This window comes from Mytilus galloprovincialis, chromosome 8, assembly GCF_965363235.1.
Source record: "Mytilus galloprovincialis chromosome 8, xbMytGall1.hap1.1, whole genome shotgun sequence".
Taxonomy (NCBI): Eukaryota; Metazoa; Mollusca; class Bivalvia; order Mytilida; family Mytilidae; genus Mytilus; species Mytilus galloprovincialis.
Window position 1 is genome coordinate 55,475,294 of NC_134845.1, and position 18,273 is coordinate 55,493,566.

Below are 18,273 nucleotides of genomic sequence, written 5' to 3' on the forward strand. Positions count from 1 at the left end.
AAATGATATTACAGATATTGATGGAAATGCTTTCCAAAATCTTTCCAGCTTAAGAATATTGTAAGCAAATAAAAGAGAAAGAGAGAGAGATAATGTGTTTAATTGATATCAAATCGAGAATGGAAACGGAAATATGTCAAAAATACCGCAACCCGACCAAAGAGTAAAATTTTATGAGGAACTTTAATAAGTTACCTACTAATGCTCAAAACAAAATCCTTATTTATTTTCATGTCTTTAAGAGAACTCACAAGGATCTACCACAAGCACACATTGATTATTTATCTAACTTCGGCAACGAATTCATTCAGAAGTTAATAAGTTTTTAATAAAATTAAGCGTGTCAATAATACACTTAAGATTTGTCATAAATGTAAGAATTGAATGGTAAAATATATATGCATGTAGAGATTGCATTTGGGTGGCAAATGGTGCTTAGCAGCAGTTTAATTTTATGTTCTTTTCATAAAATAGGTGTTGTAGGAAAATGGTGAGATTTGTTTTATACTTTCCAAAAACAAAAAAAATTGAAATAAAACATACATTATCGCGCCAAACATTATTTTTCTTTTCTAAAAACATGTATAAGTGCTTTTATACATTATTACGACAAGATGTTAGAAGTAATTTCCGTTTGAAATGTCACATCAAAAAGGGTAGCACTTGCGAGTTTATATATAATTGGTTATTGTAGGGACCTGAGTAGAAATTCTATATCAGTTATTGAAAATACAACATTTGTTGGTTTACCGAATTTGTCCACTCTGTAAGTAAAAGAAATGATTGTAGATAGTAATTTCATTTTGTGACCAAGCATATTTGATCAGTGTACACAGTTTGCTTAAGACAAAACAATTATCTCTATCAGAATATTGTGGAGAAACATCCATCTATCCAAGTATTGAGGTACTGTAAAAGAGGGGCGAAAGACACCACAAATCGGAAATACTCTGACAACGCCATGGACAAATAATAGTAAACCACAACATACAAAACTAAAGACTAAACAACAAGAACTCCACTAAGAAGAGATGTTTCCATGGTATATAAAATTTGTAATATAAATAAATTAATTGACAGCTTGAATCATTATAAGAAATTGATTACGCTATCGTTTTATCCAACCAGATGAAAGCTTGCGCAAATCATCGATGCGCCCCGTGTATGCATGGCTGGCTGTTCAATTAAAAATTATATAAAACTTTCGAAAACCAACAAAACGGATATATAACAGTATTCTAAGAGCGGTAAATTTGGTTGTATCCATAGTTCTTAAGATATCGTTAAAATAAATTATATTGTATTTCAGGTTGTTCATTGAAAAAAACCCGTTTAAATTTATACAAGTATTTAAAGATTACGTACACATTGCTTTGATTAGTTATGTTATAAATTTTATAATTAAGGATGTACTTAGGTGAGGTTTTGGAATCTGTGTCAAATGTTCCGACTCCTTGGTGTTTTTCCATACAATACAATGTAAAATATTTTGCCCCATAACACCCATTTATTTTTTTCAAATAAGACTTATTAGCTCATGAATGGTCATTTACCAAAATTTTAGAAGATTCTTGATTTTCTTTCGTTTGTTTTGAGACCAAATAATACCAATGCAAATATAAGGTAAAAGTCCGAGTCAGCCCTTTCCCGCCACATTTTAAATCTCAAATATCTCGAAAAGGAGGTCCATGATCTATCAATATTTTTAGTTTATTTTAATCCTTAATTGATGCTCTACCAGCTTATAGTATCAATTTTCACTTCTTAATTTATTAATTTTCACCTAACCTCACCTAAGTACATCCTTAAGTCAGTTATATAAGCGCATTTGCCAAACACTAAACAGTGGCAGATCCATGTGCGTAGAAAGTCTACGTCCCCCTATTTGATCGCAAAATAAAATTTCATGTTATTTACGGTTAATGTGAAATTTAGAATAAAGTCGTTCAAAAATGTGTGTGTCTTCCTTCGCTCGGTAATATTTATTTCTTTTACTGGAGTGACCCCCAAAAACGCCCAATATTTTAAATGAAATCGATTAGAATGTGTGCAGAGGAACAATTTCAAAACTGAAGGCAGAGACTTTCAGCTTTTTTTTTTCAAACTGAAGTAAGTCGTAAAAAATCCTATTTAACTTGAAGTAAGGTTTCTTGACTGAAAAGTGAGGAGTGTTATGTTTTTAAATGATTTATTGATGTTTGTTATAGAATGAAAAACAAATGCATGTTCAAGTCAGATCGTTAAAATATTTCAGTGGCGGATATGGGGTGGGGCTTCAGCCATGAATTAACATAAAAATATGTTTTACCATAGCTATGCTCCGCCTTCTATCCTTTAGATTCAAGTTCAGTTGCATGTTTAATTAGCAAAGTATGGTACAACATCAAATTGCAGATACTGTAACATGGTTTTCACTCAAAACACTCTTTAAGCAAATTATTTCATTGAAACATCAAAAGACAAAATACAATTTATTTTATAATTTAGTGCGATAAATAAAAAACATAAAGAAACACAGACATACAAGCAAAATATTTTGTTCGTGTTTTTTTTATTCTTTCAGGGATTTAAACTATAATAATATAGCAGTTATACAGCCAAATGCGTTTTCCCACTTAACAAACTTGGTTGTTTTGTAAGTTTGTAGACACGTTAAATTATGTTGATAATTATAAAGTATTATAAAAAAAAATACAGAATAATGAAATAACATCTGAACAGTGACTATGAAACGATGAAATATTTAGTGAACCCACTTTACAACAATCATGAAACAAGTGTGTGGTGCGTTACGCTTAAAAAACAGTAGTCCAATATAGCCTAATAAGTAGGTATAGTTTTGTCAAAACATCCAAGTAATCAAGTAAAAATAAATTTCCTCGTGTTTCCAACAAGACTGACAAATCTTATATAGAGTGATTGCGACCTTAGTATTTATTCTTTGATAAACAAAAATCCCATATGATGAAGAAAACGATAGAATAATATAATAACGCATTGTTTTTAAATTCAATATTTGTTTTGTCTTCTGTGTGCATGTAAAACGCTTCCTCTTCTTAACCGATCGGGTTTTTTTTTGGGCGGAGGGGGGGGGGGAGGATGCTGGATTGCTAATGAAAAAACTACCTTCTCCCGACCAACTAACAATGGAGCCAAACGCATCGTAATCTTTATAATTCGTATTATCTTAAACAAATAACTTACATTTGAAATATTTACAGAAAATTAGCCTCCAATAGAATGAATGATGTGAAAAGGAATTATTTCAATGGCTTAGACAATATACAAGAAATGTGAGTTAACGATACATAGTATACATGTGTGTGTTAGATATGAACAGTTGATAAAGCATAGCATGCATAGCGAGTACAGTAAAATAGATTGTGATAAATTCTAATACTAAAAGAAAAAGAAACACAGAATATGAAACACACACAAGAATGCACTGACATTTTAATTTTGCCTTTGCGAATATATAATTTTGCTATTTGTTTTAGATAAAAACAAATCTGTCATTCTAAACTGAATATAAACACATTGTCAATTGATATTTAATATTTGATTCGTCCTCAACAGTTTTGAAATATTTGACACATTGATCGTTAAGCAACCAACAATCAATCAATCAGTATTTGATAGGTGACAGCTGTCTCTATTAAGGACAACATAAATTGAGGAATACAAATATATAAATATGTATATACATACGTCCACTGTAGATATATTCGATACGCATGACCCTCATTTTAGGTTTCCTTCAAATTAAAGTGTAAATGTATTAATAAAACATTGTTTTCAATATCAGTTCACTACATATATAAAATTACATGTATTTGTACATGCAGATTGATGCCTGGAAATAAATTATCATTTGTTGACGAAGAAACGTTTCAAGATATGACAAACTTAACTGTTCTGTAAGTTTAAATAATATAATAAAAATGATGTGTATATAATCACTCTTGGTCAAATAAAACAATGAGCATCATTATAGTTTGAGGCGATAGAAGTTTAACATTATGCTCAGGTCAACACTGAGTTAAACAAAATACCCAAGATTACAAACTACAAAAATCAACATAGCAAAAATACCGAACTTCATGGTAGATGTAAATCGCATAATCAAACGTTAAAAAACATCAACCGAATGGAGCAAAAACACTTTACATATCCGTGACTTGATACGAGGATTTTCCTATGTAGACTAAGGTGGGTTTTACCTGGATTTATAGCTAGCTCACCCTCTTATTCGTACGACAGACGCACGACTTCAATCAGATTGACTGCATAATGTGAACATAACAAACATGATAGAAAAAGAAATTCAAAATTGGGGTAGAGTAGTCAACATTGTGTTAAACTTTTAATCTCTAGAAAAACCAACACATTTAGTCTTAGATGCATGAATTTATTATTAGTTGTCAGTAATTGCGATTACTCATAGATCTCTTCTTAGTGTATTTTTAATGATAGGATGTACAAGTACCCGGCCTCGTCAACTTGTATCTGTAATACATGTATTTATATTCATCTGATGAGTTTAGTATCAACTGATTTGTATAGTTCGTTCTTATAATGTATTGTCAAACCACTGTGCAAGGTTATGGGGAGGGTTGGAATCCCGCTAAATGTTTAACCCCGTCACATTCTGTATGTATATGTTTGTCCCTATACAGTAACCGTTTATTCATTGGTTCTCGTTTATATATGTTTTACATAATTATTTGTTTTTCTTTCATTTTTTGTACATACCTTAGGCCGTTAGTTTTCTCGTTTGAATTGTTTTACATTTTCATTTCGGAGCCTTTTATACTGACTATGCGGTATGGGCTTTGCTGAATGTTGCAGGTCGTACATTGATCTATAGTTGATAATTTCTGTGACATTTGGTGTCTGTTGGAGAGTCGTATTGGTAATCATACTACATCTTCCTTTATTTATACATACATGTTTATACAAACTGGCACAGCATAAATAATAGATATTAGGATTGACATCATTATTCGCGCCAGATGCGCTTTTTGTCAACAAAAGACTCGTCAGTGACGCTCCAATAGAAAAAAAAGTTAAAAGGGTCAAATAAAGTACGCAGATGAAGTGCGTTCAGCATGTTGAGGACCATAAATTCCTAAAAGTTTGAGGAACAAACCTGGTTGATGCAAAAAATAAGACGTTTGTTTATCGAAATCATCATTTTCTGTGAGACGAATTAATAATCTTTATAACAAACAAAAAAAAAAAAAAACAAACAAACAACAAATAAACAAACGAAACATGAATCATCAAATACGTCCTAAACTGACAAACGTGATTATTCATAATATAATGACGAGCGGTACATAGATCGTAGAGAAAATGACATCGCCATGGCTGAAATAAAAAGACAAAAAGACGCATGACCAATCATAAAACATAACATATAATAATAACGTATAGAAATAAAATTTAAAAAAATGTTTCAAAACTAATTACTCATATGAACGCATAGATGATCAAAACAGAACTAAAAAGAAATGCAGTAACAAAACAACATTGCATAAAATATTCTCAAAGAAAAACAAAAATCATATACTTTTAAAAATCAAAAGATGTTGGTGTATTAAAAATGGCAAAAACATTAAATCATCAAATTAGGATCCAGCGTTTGGTTAAACCGTTTGTTTCCACAATCAACGAATACATGCTCGCAAGAAATACTAGCTAACATTGATAACCTGACATACTATTATACGTTATCCTAACTTTTTAACAGTATAAAATATCTACCCCATACCATCAATTACTGATCTGATTTGTTTGTTTAACTAGCGTGTCTTTTGTCCTAACATTGTTTCGAAGTATCCTTCAGATTAGCCCGTTCATATATTTTCCTGTCTCGCGACAGAAAACATAATGTTCAAATGATAAAATAAAAAAGACACAGGCACCTATCACAAAAAAGTGACAGTTTGCACAGAACTCCAAACAAAACGAAAACATCGTTGGCTTTTAAAAAAAAAAGAAGGTTGCGTATAGTTACTAGGAATGAATAACCATTTTTTTAACTGATGGAACATACTACAACTTGTACCTTTTCTTGACAGTAATCTTGACGTATATTGTGACTGCAACATAAAGCCGTTCCTGAATTGGCTAAATGTTGTCGAAAAGTACGAGTCCACTATTAACTGTGTTGATCACAACGATGCTCTTCTGACAACTTTGCCTTCCTGTTTTTTTCGACAAATGCAATGGTAAATCATGGATACTTTTAAGTATATTTTTAAACAAACATATTTTATAACTTACAACCAGATATTATATTAATCGACACATTTGAAAGTGAAAATGTCAACTAGGATTGCGTGTCCTAGTATAGAATTAAAAACAAATTCAAACAAGTCTAAGTGACAGATATCATTGTTAAAAGTAAATCGGTTTTAATCGAACCCTTCTCTTGCAATAATCAGGCAAATGTTCTCTTAAATTATGTGTATACATATGACGCGTATGAATGAGATAACATTTATTGGTCCAACGTTCTATTCTAACAACATGTGTGTTCGGTAGACACATATCTTTAAACAACTGCTTTTACATGTCTTCAAACACGTATGCCATATCTGCTTTTGTTTGTAATAGTAACAACTACATGCAAACATTATCAAGTTTATATGGAAAAGATAGCGACACATAAACTATTTACATGTTATAATATAATATACAAACGTAGTAGCTAACTTACATCAAAATATAACTATACAGGACCTCAATGTTCGACGATTGTATGCAACCAGAACGATTGCTATTATAACTATACAGGAGAAGTGATATGCAGGAACAAACAAGACATCAAGTGCACTGGTAAATATATAGAACATTTGTTAAAATCCTTTATTATTATTAAAAATAGTTATGTATACATGGAAAATTATAGTTTTAAAGTATAATGTCACAATACGAGATATCAAGTTAGGAAAACGAATTTACAACTATAAACATGTTTCAAATAATGGTGCGTTCAAACTTTGTTTTTCAAATGTTTTATCTTATCTCCTAACAATATGTAAAACCTATTACAAACATTTCACCTTCTATAAATAACAATTTCGTTTTATTTCAATTCATAATTGATTTTGTTGTTACTATATGTTTTATGTTTGGTGTTTGTTGTTTGTCGTAGCTTTTTGTTTAATCACCTAATGCATTGTTGTAGTATTAGAGTTTGATGTATGCTTGATTAATGATTGAAGCTGCGTTTTTATGACTAAAGTATATTTTCTAGTATTGATTGTACTAAACATAATTATTTGTAATGTCTCGTATATTTGATTATGTTGCTTTTATCATGGCTATCAAATAATATTTTACAAAAGACATGTTATATTTCTTTATATTACAAAACAAAAATATACAAAAATGCAATTTCTAATTTGATACCTTTTTACATAACTTAATAACTGTTCGTATGCATTCCTTTTTTATAAATTTAGATCTTAAAATAATTTAATGTGTCGTAATTGAAGTTTTAAGATCTATAATGTTATATTTTCTATTTTCATAGATCGTTAAAAATAATAATTAAGTTTGTTTATGTTCTTTTACGTGAAATTAAATCTATTTACCTAATATGATGTTTTCTCATTAAATATTATTTTGTTCGGGTTCAAAATAAAGAAACAAATTGTGTTATTACTATGGCATTTTTTTAATTATACAATTGATTAATATTCAATTTGTTAAATACACGTATTTTATTTCTTTCCAGTACATAAAGCCACTGTCAGATATACGTTAGCAAAGACACAATAAATCAGCATTTTATATAGATAAAATAAGATGTGGTACGAGTGCCAATGAAACATCAATCAATCCTAGTCACTATCTGTAAAAGTAAACCATTATAGGTCAATTGACGGTCATCAAAAACGGAGCATTAGCTCACAACGAATAGTAAGCTATTAAGGGTCTCACAAATTACTAGTGTTTAACCATCAAATGATGAAAACATTTAAATTCTTTGTTAACATTTTCCCCATATTTACGCTAAACGATGAATAGAAATACAATACTAATATAATACATTATACAAACTTGCAGTAATTTAGATGATTTCGTAACACAAAACGTTTTAGTCGATATTGAAAACGTAATGAAACATAAATATGCTCGACGACAAAAACAAAACCAAGTCAATAAATTCCACCTCTGATCATAATTATATACACTTATGCAAACAATGGATCAACACTGTACTTGGGTCGAATCCTTCATGTCTCCAAATTAATTTAAAAACGTGAACACAAAAAACATTGAAACAAAGTCAAAAGATATATTGAACTAGTTTTCTCCGTCTCTAAGGACACTTCTATAGCACACAATGTAGTTTGAATACTTATGTATTATGTATTTTGAAAGCAGTCACCACGTATGTAATTGTTAATGAAAACCATGAATAACCAGATGTGAACTTTCTGTTGAACCAACTAAGGTGATAACGAATGGGGTCCTAGATTATTTGTAATTTCGATTTACAATGTGTTATCTATCTGAATGTGGACATGGGGGATATTAACTTAGTGTCCTAAATATGTACACAGTTAGATTTGTTCAGGTTGATAACGATATACACTACACATTTGAATGTTACATAGTTCTTATATTACATAATAACCGAGTTCCCTACGTATCATCTTCCATCATCCCTGTTTTTGTTATTGTTGGATTTGAGTTGCTCAATATTTGAAAGTCTTACTGTGGATTCATTAATATTCGTTGGATACCAATTTTCGTGGATTTCGTGGGTATAGGTGAACCACGAATTCAAATGTTTAACGAAAAACTAATTTTCTAAAGGAATGAGTGTAGACTTTGCCAAAACCACGAAATAAAACATCCACGAATATGTCAATTTTCCTCAAACCACGAAAATTGGTACCCACGAAAATAAATGAATCCACAGTAGTTGTTTATTTTGAACTATTTATCTTTTTAGTGTGGGGTTTTATTCTCGGTAAGGTACAAACAATGTATCAACTTCTTGTTTTGTAATCCAACGTAGTAAATTGCGATTTCAATATTTCTTAAAATTATCTAATTTCTAAATATATTCTACATAGTTTTGTATGTACGCCTATGCATATTAATTATTTTGTTTAACTATATACAACATAAACCAGGACTATTTGGTGGTTTTACTTCTCTCAAATTCTATTAGAATTGTTTGCAAAGAATTCCGAACAAACCCATTATACAGACCGTCTGATACGAATTCTTTTAGATGTATTTTGTCGATGAAATGATAGTTTTTTCCTCCGTGATGACGGTCTAGTTATGACCTTTAAATGACGATCAGAAAAAAAGCTTTGTTCCTTTGTTTTACGTGTGTGTTTGTTTTGTTGCTATACATATATTGATTTTGTGTAATTCTTTGTTTTTATCAGTTGATGGAACACTTACATGGCAAAAAAAAGATGAAAAAGGACAACGAAATGTCTGATAAAAATGGTAACAGGGACAAGATACCTAGAAAGGACCAGGGAAAAGCAATACGACACAATAGATGTCCAAAACTTCATTGTATGCATATCAAAGTGTAAACTAATTCGTGGACATTCTAATCGTATACATGATGTATGTTAAAAATATTTTATTGAATTGAAAAACAGTAACTGCTGTCTATCATTTAGAGTAAAATTTTGGGTTAAATTAAAAATATGAAAAAGCAATATTTAGAAGGCAGGGGACATTTGTTCATTCAATATTAATTTAGCCTGTAGGGAATACCGGTATTTCTAAAAACAACGTTATTTTTTTACGTTAAAATTGACGTTTTTTTTCTTCGATTTAATTCATTTGGGACTTCAATTTGTTCCATACAAGGATGGCATTGAACTTTTGTACTATTTTTTTTAATAAACATGAAGTTTTAACACGACTTGTTAGTTTGTAAAACATTAAAGTAAAGTACAGAAGGGTTAATGTTAATTTAGTTGATTTCAGGTCCACTGGCTATTAAAGGAAATTTTTAATTCAGTGTAAAGCTGTCCAAAATATTTGTTTTTCATAATCAAAATGTATTTATATAAGGTTTATTGAAATATATCAGCATCATATCAACGTTTTTGAAGATATTTGACATTTGGAATGTCAAAATTGTCCTATCACAAGAACAGAGATAGCTTTACTTGTCAAACTTAAATCAACGTATCAATAACAGAAAAAAGGTAGATTACAAAAATGTATACTTAAAGGTAAAATTAGTTTTATAAAGTCATAAGCATGTTAAAGACGAAAAAAGGTAAGATAATCAAGCACCCCTATCATCAATCTCTGTCAGGTATCTTTTGATATTTTCACAAAAGTCAGATGTTTGACATTGACAAAGTTCAGTATACTAAATAATTCTTTTTAAAGCAGCACACACAACCCTTACTGCAGTCTCATTTTCCTTTGCACGTGCACATTATTCTTGAAGGAAGTCAGATGAATTTTGACTTTCTAACAAAACCAGTTCAAGACCAGAAATTATAAATAAACGGTAAGTTCGATATGATAGCCAAATTGGCAATATGTACATTCATTCAGACTTTGGTTTGAAAAGAAGACCTAAAGACATGCTGTTTACATAATGCTTCTCTAGCAAAAGACGGACGTGGCTGGAACCTGTACAAGTGGTCAATTTAACCCGGAACTTGTTCAGATTGTTAATGTAGAGTGTGGACTTTCCTTTCGGACCACACAGCTTTGTTATTAGTTTTCGACTAACGTCTCACATACATATGTAGGACTCTAAAGTGCGATGGTACTCTAAAGTGCGATGGTCACGCTAAAGTGCAATGGTTTACGCTAAAATGCAATGGTCTACGCTAAAGTAAGATGGTGTCTCACGCTAAAGTGCGATGGTTGTTTGTTCGCTAAAATACGATAGTATATCACGCTAAAGTGCTATGGACTAAAAGGGTAAGATTCGAGGGATTAAAACATCGAGGTTAAAAAATAGTCTTTTTACAAAAGATAATTGGTTTAGATTGCCGTTCACACAGTCTATCACTAATGGGAACGCCTCCTCATACAGTCGTCATTGTAAATTACAAATACAAAATTAGAATATTATTTTAAACATATTTTATTTAAAAAAAACATGTACATGACATACACATATAAATACAGTGATACAATAATACTAAGGGATTCGGAAACAAAGTTTCCTTTAATATATTAAGCCGTCTCCCTGTAAAAAAAGATAAAGGGAAATAACTGCAAATAAAAAAGTAGATTTTTTTTTCGTCAGATCTTTCCTATATATACATGATATATATGTACCGGCGGCGGAGTGTGTTTACAGGACTTTGTCAAGACTGTCTCACCCAATTACGATTCTAATCATGCACGAAGGACGCTATAAGTCAAATCGCTTCGAATCTACCAAAAGTTGATGCACTTGTTTAAACACGAGTAGATTTTCCTCTTGATGGAGGTTATTGCGGCCAAATAGAAGTGTTTCGATATTGTTTGGGAACGGAGTTTTTTCTATCGTACGTTTTCGGACAAGGGAGTAATTATTACACTCGAGAAGAAAATGCTTACTGTTCTCGATTCTACCACAGGTACAGGTTTTACTTTCTACAAGATTTCTCTTAAATAAATGTTCGTTCAGATTACTTCAATCCATCCGAAGTCTGGCATGAAGTACATGTCCTTAACTGTCTCCATAATAATAATAATTTGGTATTTTATTTACATTTTGATTAAGGTAACGTTTTAAAGTCAACTTAGATGGACTTAGTCTGATATCGTCCGGAATAGCATTCCAGGATCGAATAACTGAAGGAAGAAACGATTTCTGGTGGAATGCAGTTCTACACTTTATATGTTGCGTGTCATTCGTTCGTCTTGTGTCATAATTATGAATATTAAACAACTGTTGAGGGATAATATATATCGCTTAAATAATCAGGGGTCTTATTATGAAATATTTCATGAAATTTTATAATTTTGTGTTTTTTACGTCTTTCTGATAGTAACTCCCATCCTGTTCCGTCGTATTATTTATTTATGGACGATATCTTAGTACCACCACTAACTATCCTAGCCGCTTCACGTTGCATATTTTCTAGTTTATTACTTCAATAGAATATTGTCGGAATATGTAACACTTTTTTAAAGCTTTAATCTAAACGAGAGAAAGAGAGGCAATGTTCGCAGCTGACTTTTCTTCTTTCTCATAGTGACCACACAAACATGTTATATTTCTTAATATACAAACTAATGTTTTAGCCAACTAGTCAAATTATAATTTACGCATGAAAACACTGAGTACTTTTATTATACCGATATTACTTTCCAATAAAATCGACAATATTTTAACGGGAACTGCAAAGTAAGCTGCAACATAAACAATGATCCAAATGTATCTGTTCGCCTCCAACAAAAGCAGGATACATGATATTCATGCGAATACTATTTTTTATCTATATAGTAGAAGTAAAATGGTCGACTGCAGGATACAATATAAAAAAGAAGATGTGGTATGATTGCCAATGAGACAACTATCCACAAGACAACAGATGCCACAGAAATTAGATTACAAAAAAGGCATTCAACATGTTCAAATGTACTTATATTTTTCTTTAAATTGATTTTTCATCAAGTGTTTTAAAGTCTTAATTCATTCAAGTCCCTGAAATTGTTAACTTTATCTAAAAGGCCTGGGTTTAGGGAAATATTTGCAAATGTATACCAAGAATATGTATCATACCAGTCCAGCACTTCCAACAATATAAATGTACACAGAAAAGAATGATTTAATTAATAGATCATAAAAGTGTAACCATCTATATCAGTGTATTTTGTCAAATTTTGGCTTTTAACTGACAGATATTAGCCAAACTGAAGTCTCTTCAACATGTCCATTATGTTACCTCCTGATTTCAGATTAAGAAAAAAAAGATAGACAAAAATAGGTTTTCCCTTTTAAAACCGTATAATGATATTTGTAGTTTTCCTGAATAATAATAGATGTTATAAAAAATTATTATAAGAAGATTGATATTGTCTGATCATTTTATTTTGTTAAGAAACATGCTTGCTAAAAATTACTTCCTTCATGGTTTCTTTAAAAATATCATTCTCTTGATTATTAGATATTATTAATGATAATTCATCAAATAATGCAAATAAACAATTAAATACAATGAACATCATGTACATTATTTATTTTTTTTACTTTAAAAAAAATTCATTACAGTCTGTTGTCTTTCATGTCTTTCAAATGCTACCCAAAAATTTATCTTTGTCTGTTTTGCCTTTTTGCTTCTCAAGATTCTTACTAAGAAGACATTAAAAGAATAAGAAACAAAATCATACAAAAATGAATAAAAACAAATGAAAAAATAAAAATAAAAAAAATTTGAATAAATTCAAAAGACAGAAAAATCAAAAATAATATTAATTAACAAAGACTGAAACAATGTCTTATTCTAAATTTTCAAAAAAAGGTGAACTTTCAATTTTGAAAGAAACCTAAGTTACCTGTACAGGTAAATTTAAAAGAAACATACAAGTTGAAAACTTCAACCCTGATTGATTACAACAGGTAACATTATTAGATAAAACATCAACCTATGTTTTATGACCCCAAAAAATGGCCAACATCTCAAGATTGAATACCCCACTAAATGGCCACCATTGGATGTTGACCATGCAAGAAGGTGGACATAATTAAGAGAATGTCACAGGCTGTACTGTATGCCTTACATTACTTTAGGATTTCAAACATTCAAAGTAAAACAATTCCAGTTCTAAACAGACAGTTTTGTAAGACACATAAAAATTGTCAGTGACACACCCTCTGATATTGAAATAATGTGTGATAACTGTGATTTCAATGCAATATGTGGTGTTTAATGTCTAACTTTGTCATTAAAAATGGAAAACATAAATAAACATTTTGTTAAATCATATAAACGTCCTTGATGTGGAAGACCGTGACAGCTTTGAACTGAAGCTCATCTTAATTCCTTTACCATTATATGCATATGCCCCACAGTTACGATCCACTAACTGCTATTTTCCAGGACTAGCTGCAACAGAGAGACATATTTATGTGTTTTAATTTTGTGGAGCATAAACTATTTTGTTTTATGTTGAATATTTATTTATTCGATTTTTTCAGGTTTTATGGAGGGACTAAATCATTAAAAGCTAGGGTGTCTTCAGCTGTGATGCAAAAGAACGAAGGCTATGGTTGGTAAAGCAAGATAAATGTATTTAGAGGCTTTCTTTACTATGTATGCCTAGTTTAAAAACTTATTTTATTTGCTGAATTAAAGCAAAATGGATTAGACACAAGTAAATCCTACTAAGTTTTCTCCATAATACAGTATACAATTACAATAATAGTATAATATAATGGACATGCATATAAAGCAAACAGTTTATAGAATATTAAACTAGCTTTCAATGGTAAAAAGAGGAGAGAGAATTTAAAGAGAAATAGAAAGTTTGAAAAGTCGTATAGTTCTGTGTATACATGTGGTTATTGCATTCCCCTGACAACATACAACCATAGGTTTTGTCATGTTTCTTAAACTTTCTACCTTATTTTCAGAAGAAAAAATGCCAAATGCCAGTGTAATAAAACGAATAACTAGTACACAAATTCAAATAGAGAAAAATATTCAACTCATGACCAAACAACACTAATAATTAACTCATGCACTACATACCTCCGTGAATCTATTTGTAGTTATACTATAATTAGATATTTTTTGAGATATTATTTTTTTTCAGATATGTACTTTTTTCTCTACATTCTCAATTGTATATCTATAAAGTAAATAAATCATTCAAAATTGTTAAAGTTAATACATTACATGCAAATGTCTTCATTCTTTTCAGGTGAATAAGAAGTCTCTACTCTCTCCTGGAAATTTGAACATACTTCATGGAATTCGAAAAGATCGAAGGCGTATACAGATTAGGAAAACACAGTCAACTACTACATGTCCTAATTTCAAAAGAAAAAGACTCACAATAAAGGTAGGCCTAGCAATGGAAGTATGGAATATTTCTGTAAAAAGAAAAGTGAATGGAAATGGGGAATGTGTAAAAGAGACAAGAACCCAACAAGGTAGTGAAAATAGACATACAGTCCAGGAAAACCAATGGGTCTTCAATGAACAGTGTGGAATCCTCATATCCAGGAGAAGCCTTAAGCCTTTAAGTTTATAAACATTGTAGTTGAAAACCCACAGAGAGAGAATTCAATGGCTCTTAATTTTGATTGGAAGGAGATATTTGTTCTAATGTACAAAAGTTTAACATTAAATGTTTCAACATAGAATAGCAATTGTTCTAAAGATCCCACTGTGCATTTGCATCTGAATTACTTTTTCCATAATTGTTCTCAACTTTTTTTGTATTGTTTCTAGGCCAAGGATAATCAGCGAGAATCAGTGAAAGAGGGAGACACCTATGGAGGAGAAATAGAAGTGCAAGAACATATTGACACAGAAAGTATTCCATCAAAGATGAAGTTTGAAGGAGAAGAATCAGTAGTAGTTTTTGATTTAGAAACAACAGGTAAGTGTTAAAAACAATTTGAATCACAGATATCAGGCTAAAACAAATGCACACACGACACATGATTTGCCTACTCATTAGTGATTCTTTAATCAAATATTGATGCTTGGAATAAGGTTACTATGACCTTAAAACTTACATTGTTATTGGAAGTAAGTGAAATAAGCTTACAATGTAATTGTAACTCCATGAAATAAATGAAAGTGACATAACATAAAGCGTAGTAAACATCCATTCTGTGATATTTACAAAACTTGTATTGGGAATATTTCAATGATAGTCTTGGAATAAAGTGATATATTACTGATGTTTGTTGGGAATTATGCCCCTTACATCACGAAAAATTATACAGCATACACTATAGGCGATGATCTAAATTTTGCTTTATTCCTGAGGAACTTGATAGGTAAAATTAAGTGAAATGAAAATTAAATCGCAATATAATGTTCATGTAAAAATAGGGTGGACTGCTAAAATTAGAACCTGGTGAAATTGAAACAGTTTTTCTTGTAATCAAGAAATTTGACTCCCATTAATTTGGATGCACTTTTCAAGAAGCTATAAGTTTTTTTAAAAGAGGCCGCCATTTAATACTTGCTGCCGCTTAAATTTATAAAATGAATACGACAAAGACAGTATTTAAAGCAGAATTTAACCAAACTTGATATGGAACAAGTCATCTCACATTTCTGGAAAGATAAACTTTTAATTATTAATACAATATTTGTTTATTTTTGTTCCAGGAATATCAAGGAAGCCTGATATAACTCAGCTGGCTGCATTTGATGGAACCACTGTATTTAATAAGTATATATCACCTAGGGAGGTTATTTCACCCAAATCGTCAGAAATAACAGGATTGACTTTTGGTTTTTCTTGTGACCAGATGTACCATCATGGTAAACCAAAACCGTTAAAAGCAGAGATATTCAGATTGTATTACTGGAATTTATTGATTTTATCAGCAAAAAGAAGAAACCAATTCTTTTCGGTCATAACATTGCTTCGTTTGACATTCCCATATTGATGAACAAACTACGTCCGCACAGTCTTCTTTCGGAATTTATGTTACATATCTATGGGTGCATTGATACAATAAAATTGGCAAGAAAGAAATTCAAAACTAAAGACATAGGAAATCATAAACAACAAACATTGGTCACAACATTACTTGGCGTACAATATGATGCTCACAATGCATGTGCTGATGTCACAAGTCTATTTCAACTTCTTGAGCACTTTGAATGTTCAGAAAAGGATGTTTTTCCATTCAATTCAGCTTTGCTAATAGATTCTTACATTCCATTGATAAGGGCCTCACGCATCACCAAGCTTACAGCTAGACGTTAAGCACACAGTGGACTTTGTCTAAAACATCTACAGTTAGCATTTAACAGAGACAGTGAAAATGGCCTCAAATGTATTTTGTTAGAGCATGGCTTTAATGCCAAAACAGTCTCATCTTTTACTAAATATTTTACATGTACTGAGGAATAACTTGTTATAGGTGTAATACCACCAAATCATAGAAAGTTACATCCAGTTGCTTAGGGAAATTTTATTGGTTAATATCCAGTGATGGTTAGTTTCTTACATGCAATGCAATGTAAAGTGACATTTTTTTCTATAGTACTAGTACATGCAGTACTGGACAGGATACAACCTTATTCAGGCTGAATAATGAAAAAGCAGATGTGGTATGATTGCCAATTACACAACTCTCCACAAGAGAACAAAATGACACAAAAATAACAACTTAATGTCACTGTACCGTTTTCAACAATAAGCAAATCCCATACCGCATAGTCAGCTATAAAAATGTCCAGAAATGTCAATGTAAAACAATTCAAAGGGGGAAACTAACGGTCTAGTTTATGTACAAAAAATAATCGAGAAACCAATATGTACATGTAACACATAAACAAACGTCAACCACTGAATGAAAGGCTCCTGAGTTAGAACAGGCACATACATATAAAATGTGTCAGAAAAAGTATATTTTATATGAAACAAAATTGAATTCTGTACAATTCTTTGAAAAGTGCAAATTTCACAAAGACTGTAGGGGAAAATCAATGGTGGTATTACATCTATAGGTTACCAGATTGTATTGGCACAGCCATTTTATGACCATAACATGGTATTCAGAATTGAGATAATGGTTAATCGGGTCCATTTGAGTGCATGTTATTTTTTATTATAAGGGTCTTCGTGCACTCTGCATTATACCAAAAGCCAATTAAATTATATTCTTCAGTCCTATTAATGGAACTGAGATATCTTTTCAATGCTAGGATGAGAAAAGGGGTTTTAAATGCAAATTTGATAGGCATTGGAGATAAGTACATATAACGTTAAAAAAAGCAACACAAACATTTATTTTTTGTACCAAATGATACAGACAGAATAACTTTTCTTTAATGCTAGCAAGGTTTTGTCAATAAAAACAACATTATAAAGTGAACTTTTTTGTATAAATAGATCATTAATACACAATATGTTTTGTGCAATGACGGTACATATAATTTTAATTGGGAATCCCTGTCTGCTATTTGGTCCAATCAGCTTTTGGGTTTTCCCAGTTGCTGCTGAATGTGAAATCTCGTTTACTAATCGTAATTAACCAATCAAAATTAAGACTGCATTTGAATTAACCAATCAGGGCTTAATTAACAGGGCTTTTGTTTTAGGCACAATCACATAATTATT

The 18,273-nt window shown here is 30.9% G+C and overlaps 3 protein-coding genes across 3 annotated transcripts in view; all 3 read left to right on the plus strand.

Annotated features, from left to right (window-relative positions):
* The window catches only part of LOC143042232 (uncharacterized), an 85,243-nt gene that overhangs the window by 18,481 nt on the left and 48,489 nt on the right, over positions 1-18,273 (plus strand). The gene's annotated exons all lie outside the window — the stretch shown is intronic.
* LOC143042233 (uncharacterized) lies at positions 701-6,864 on the plus strand. The gene is made up of 6 exons (XM_076214494.1): positions 701-766; positions 2,564-2,635; positions 3,222-3,293; positions 3,846-3,917; positions 6,084-6,233; positions 6,745-6,864. Exons 3-6 carry the CDS (start codon positions 3,241-3,243, stop codon positions 6,791-6,793), a joined length of 324 nt encoding a protein of 107 aa, XP_076070609.1. The 5' UTR covers positions 701-766; positions 2,564-2,635; positions 3,222-3,240; the 3' UTR covers positions 6,794-6,864.
* On the plus strand, positions 9,484-17,105 carry LOC143042917 (uncharacterized). Its single transcript, XM_076215424.1, has 4 exons — positions 9,484-9,612; positions 14,881-15,021; positions 15,414-15,564; positions 16,308-17,105. The coding sequence occupies exons 1-4, from the start codon at positions 9,484-9,486 to the stop codon at positions 16,589-16,591; spliced, it is 705 nt and encodes a 234-aa protein (XP_076071539.1). The 3' UTR covers positions 16,592-17,105.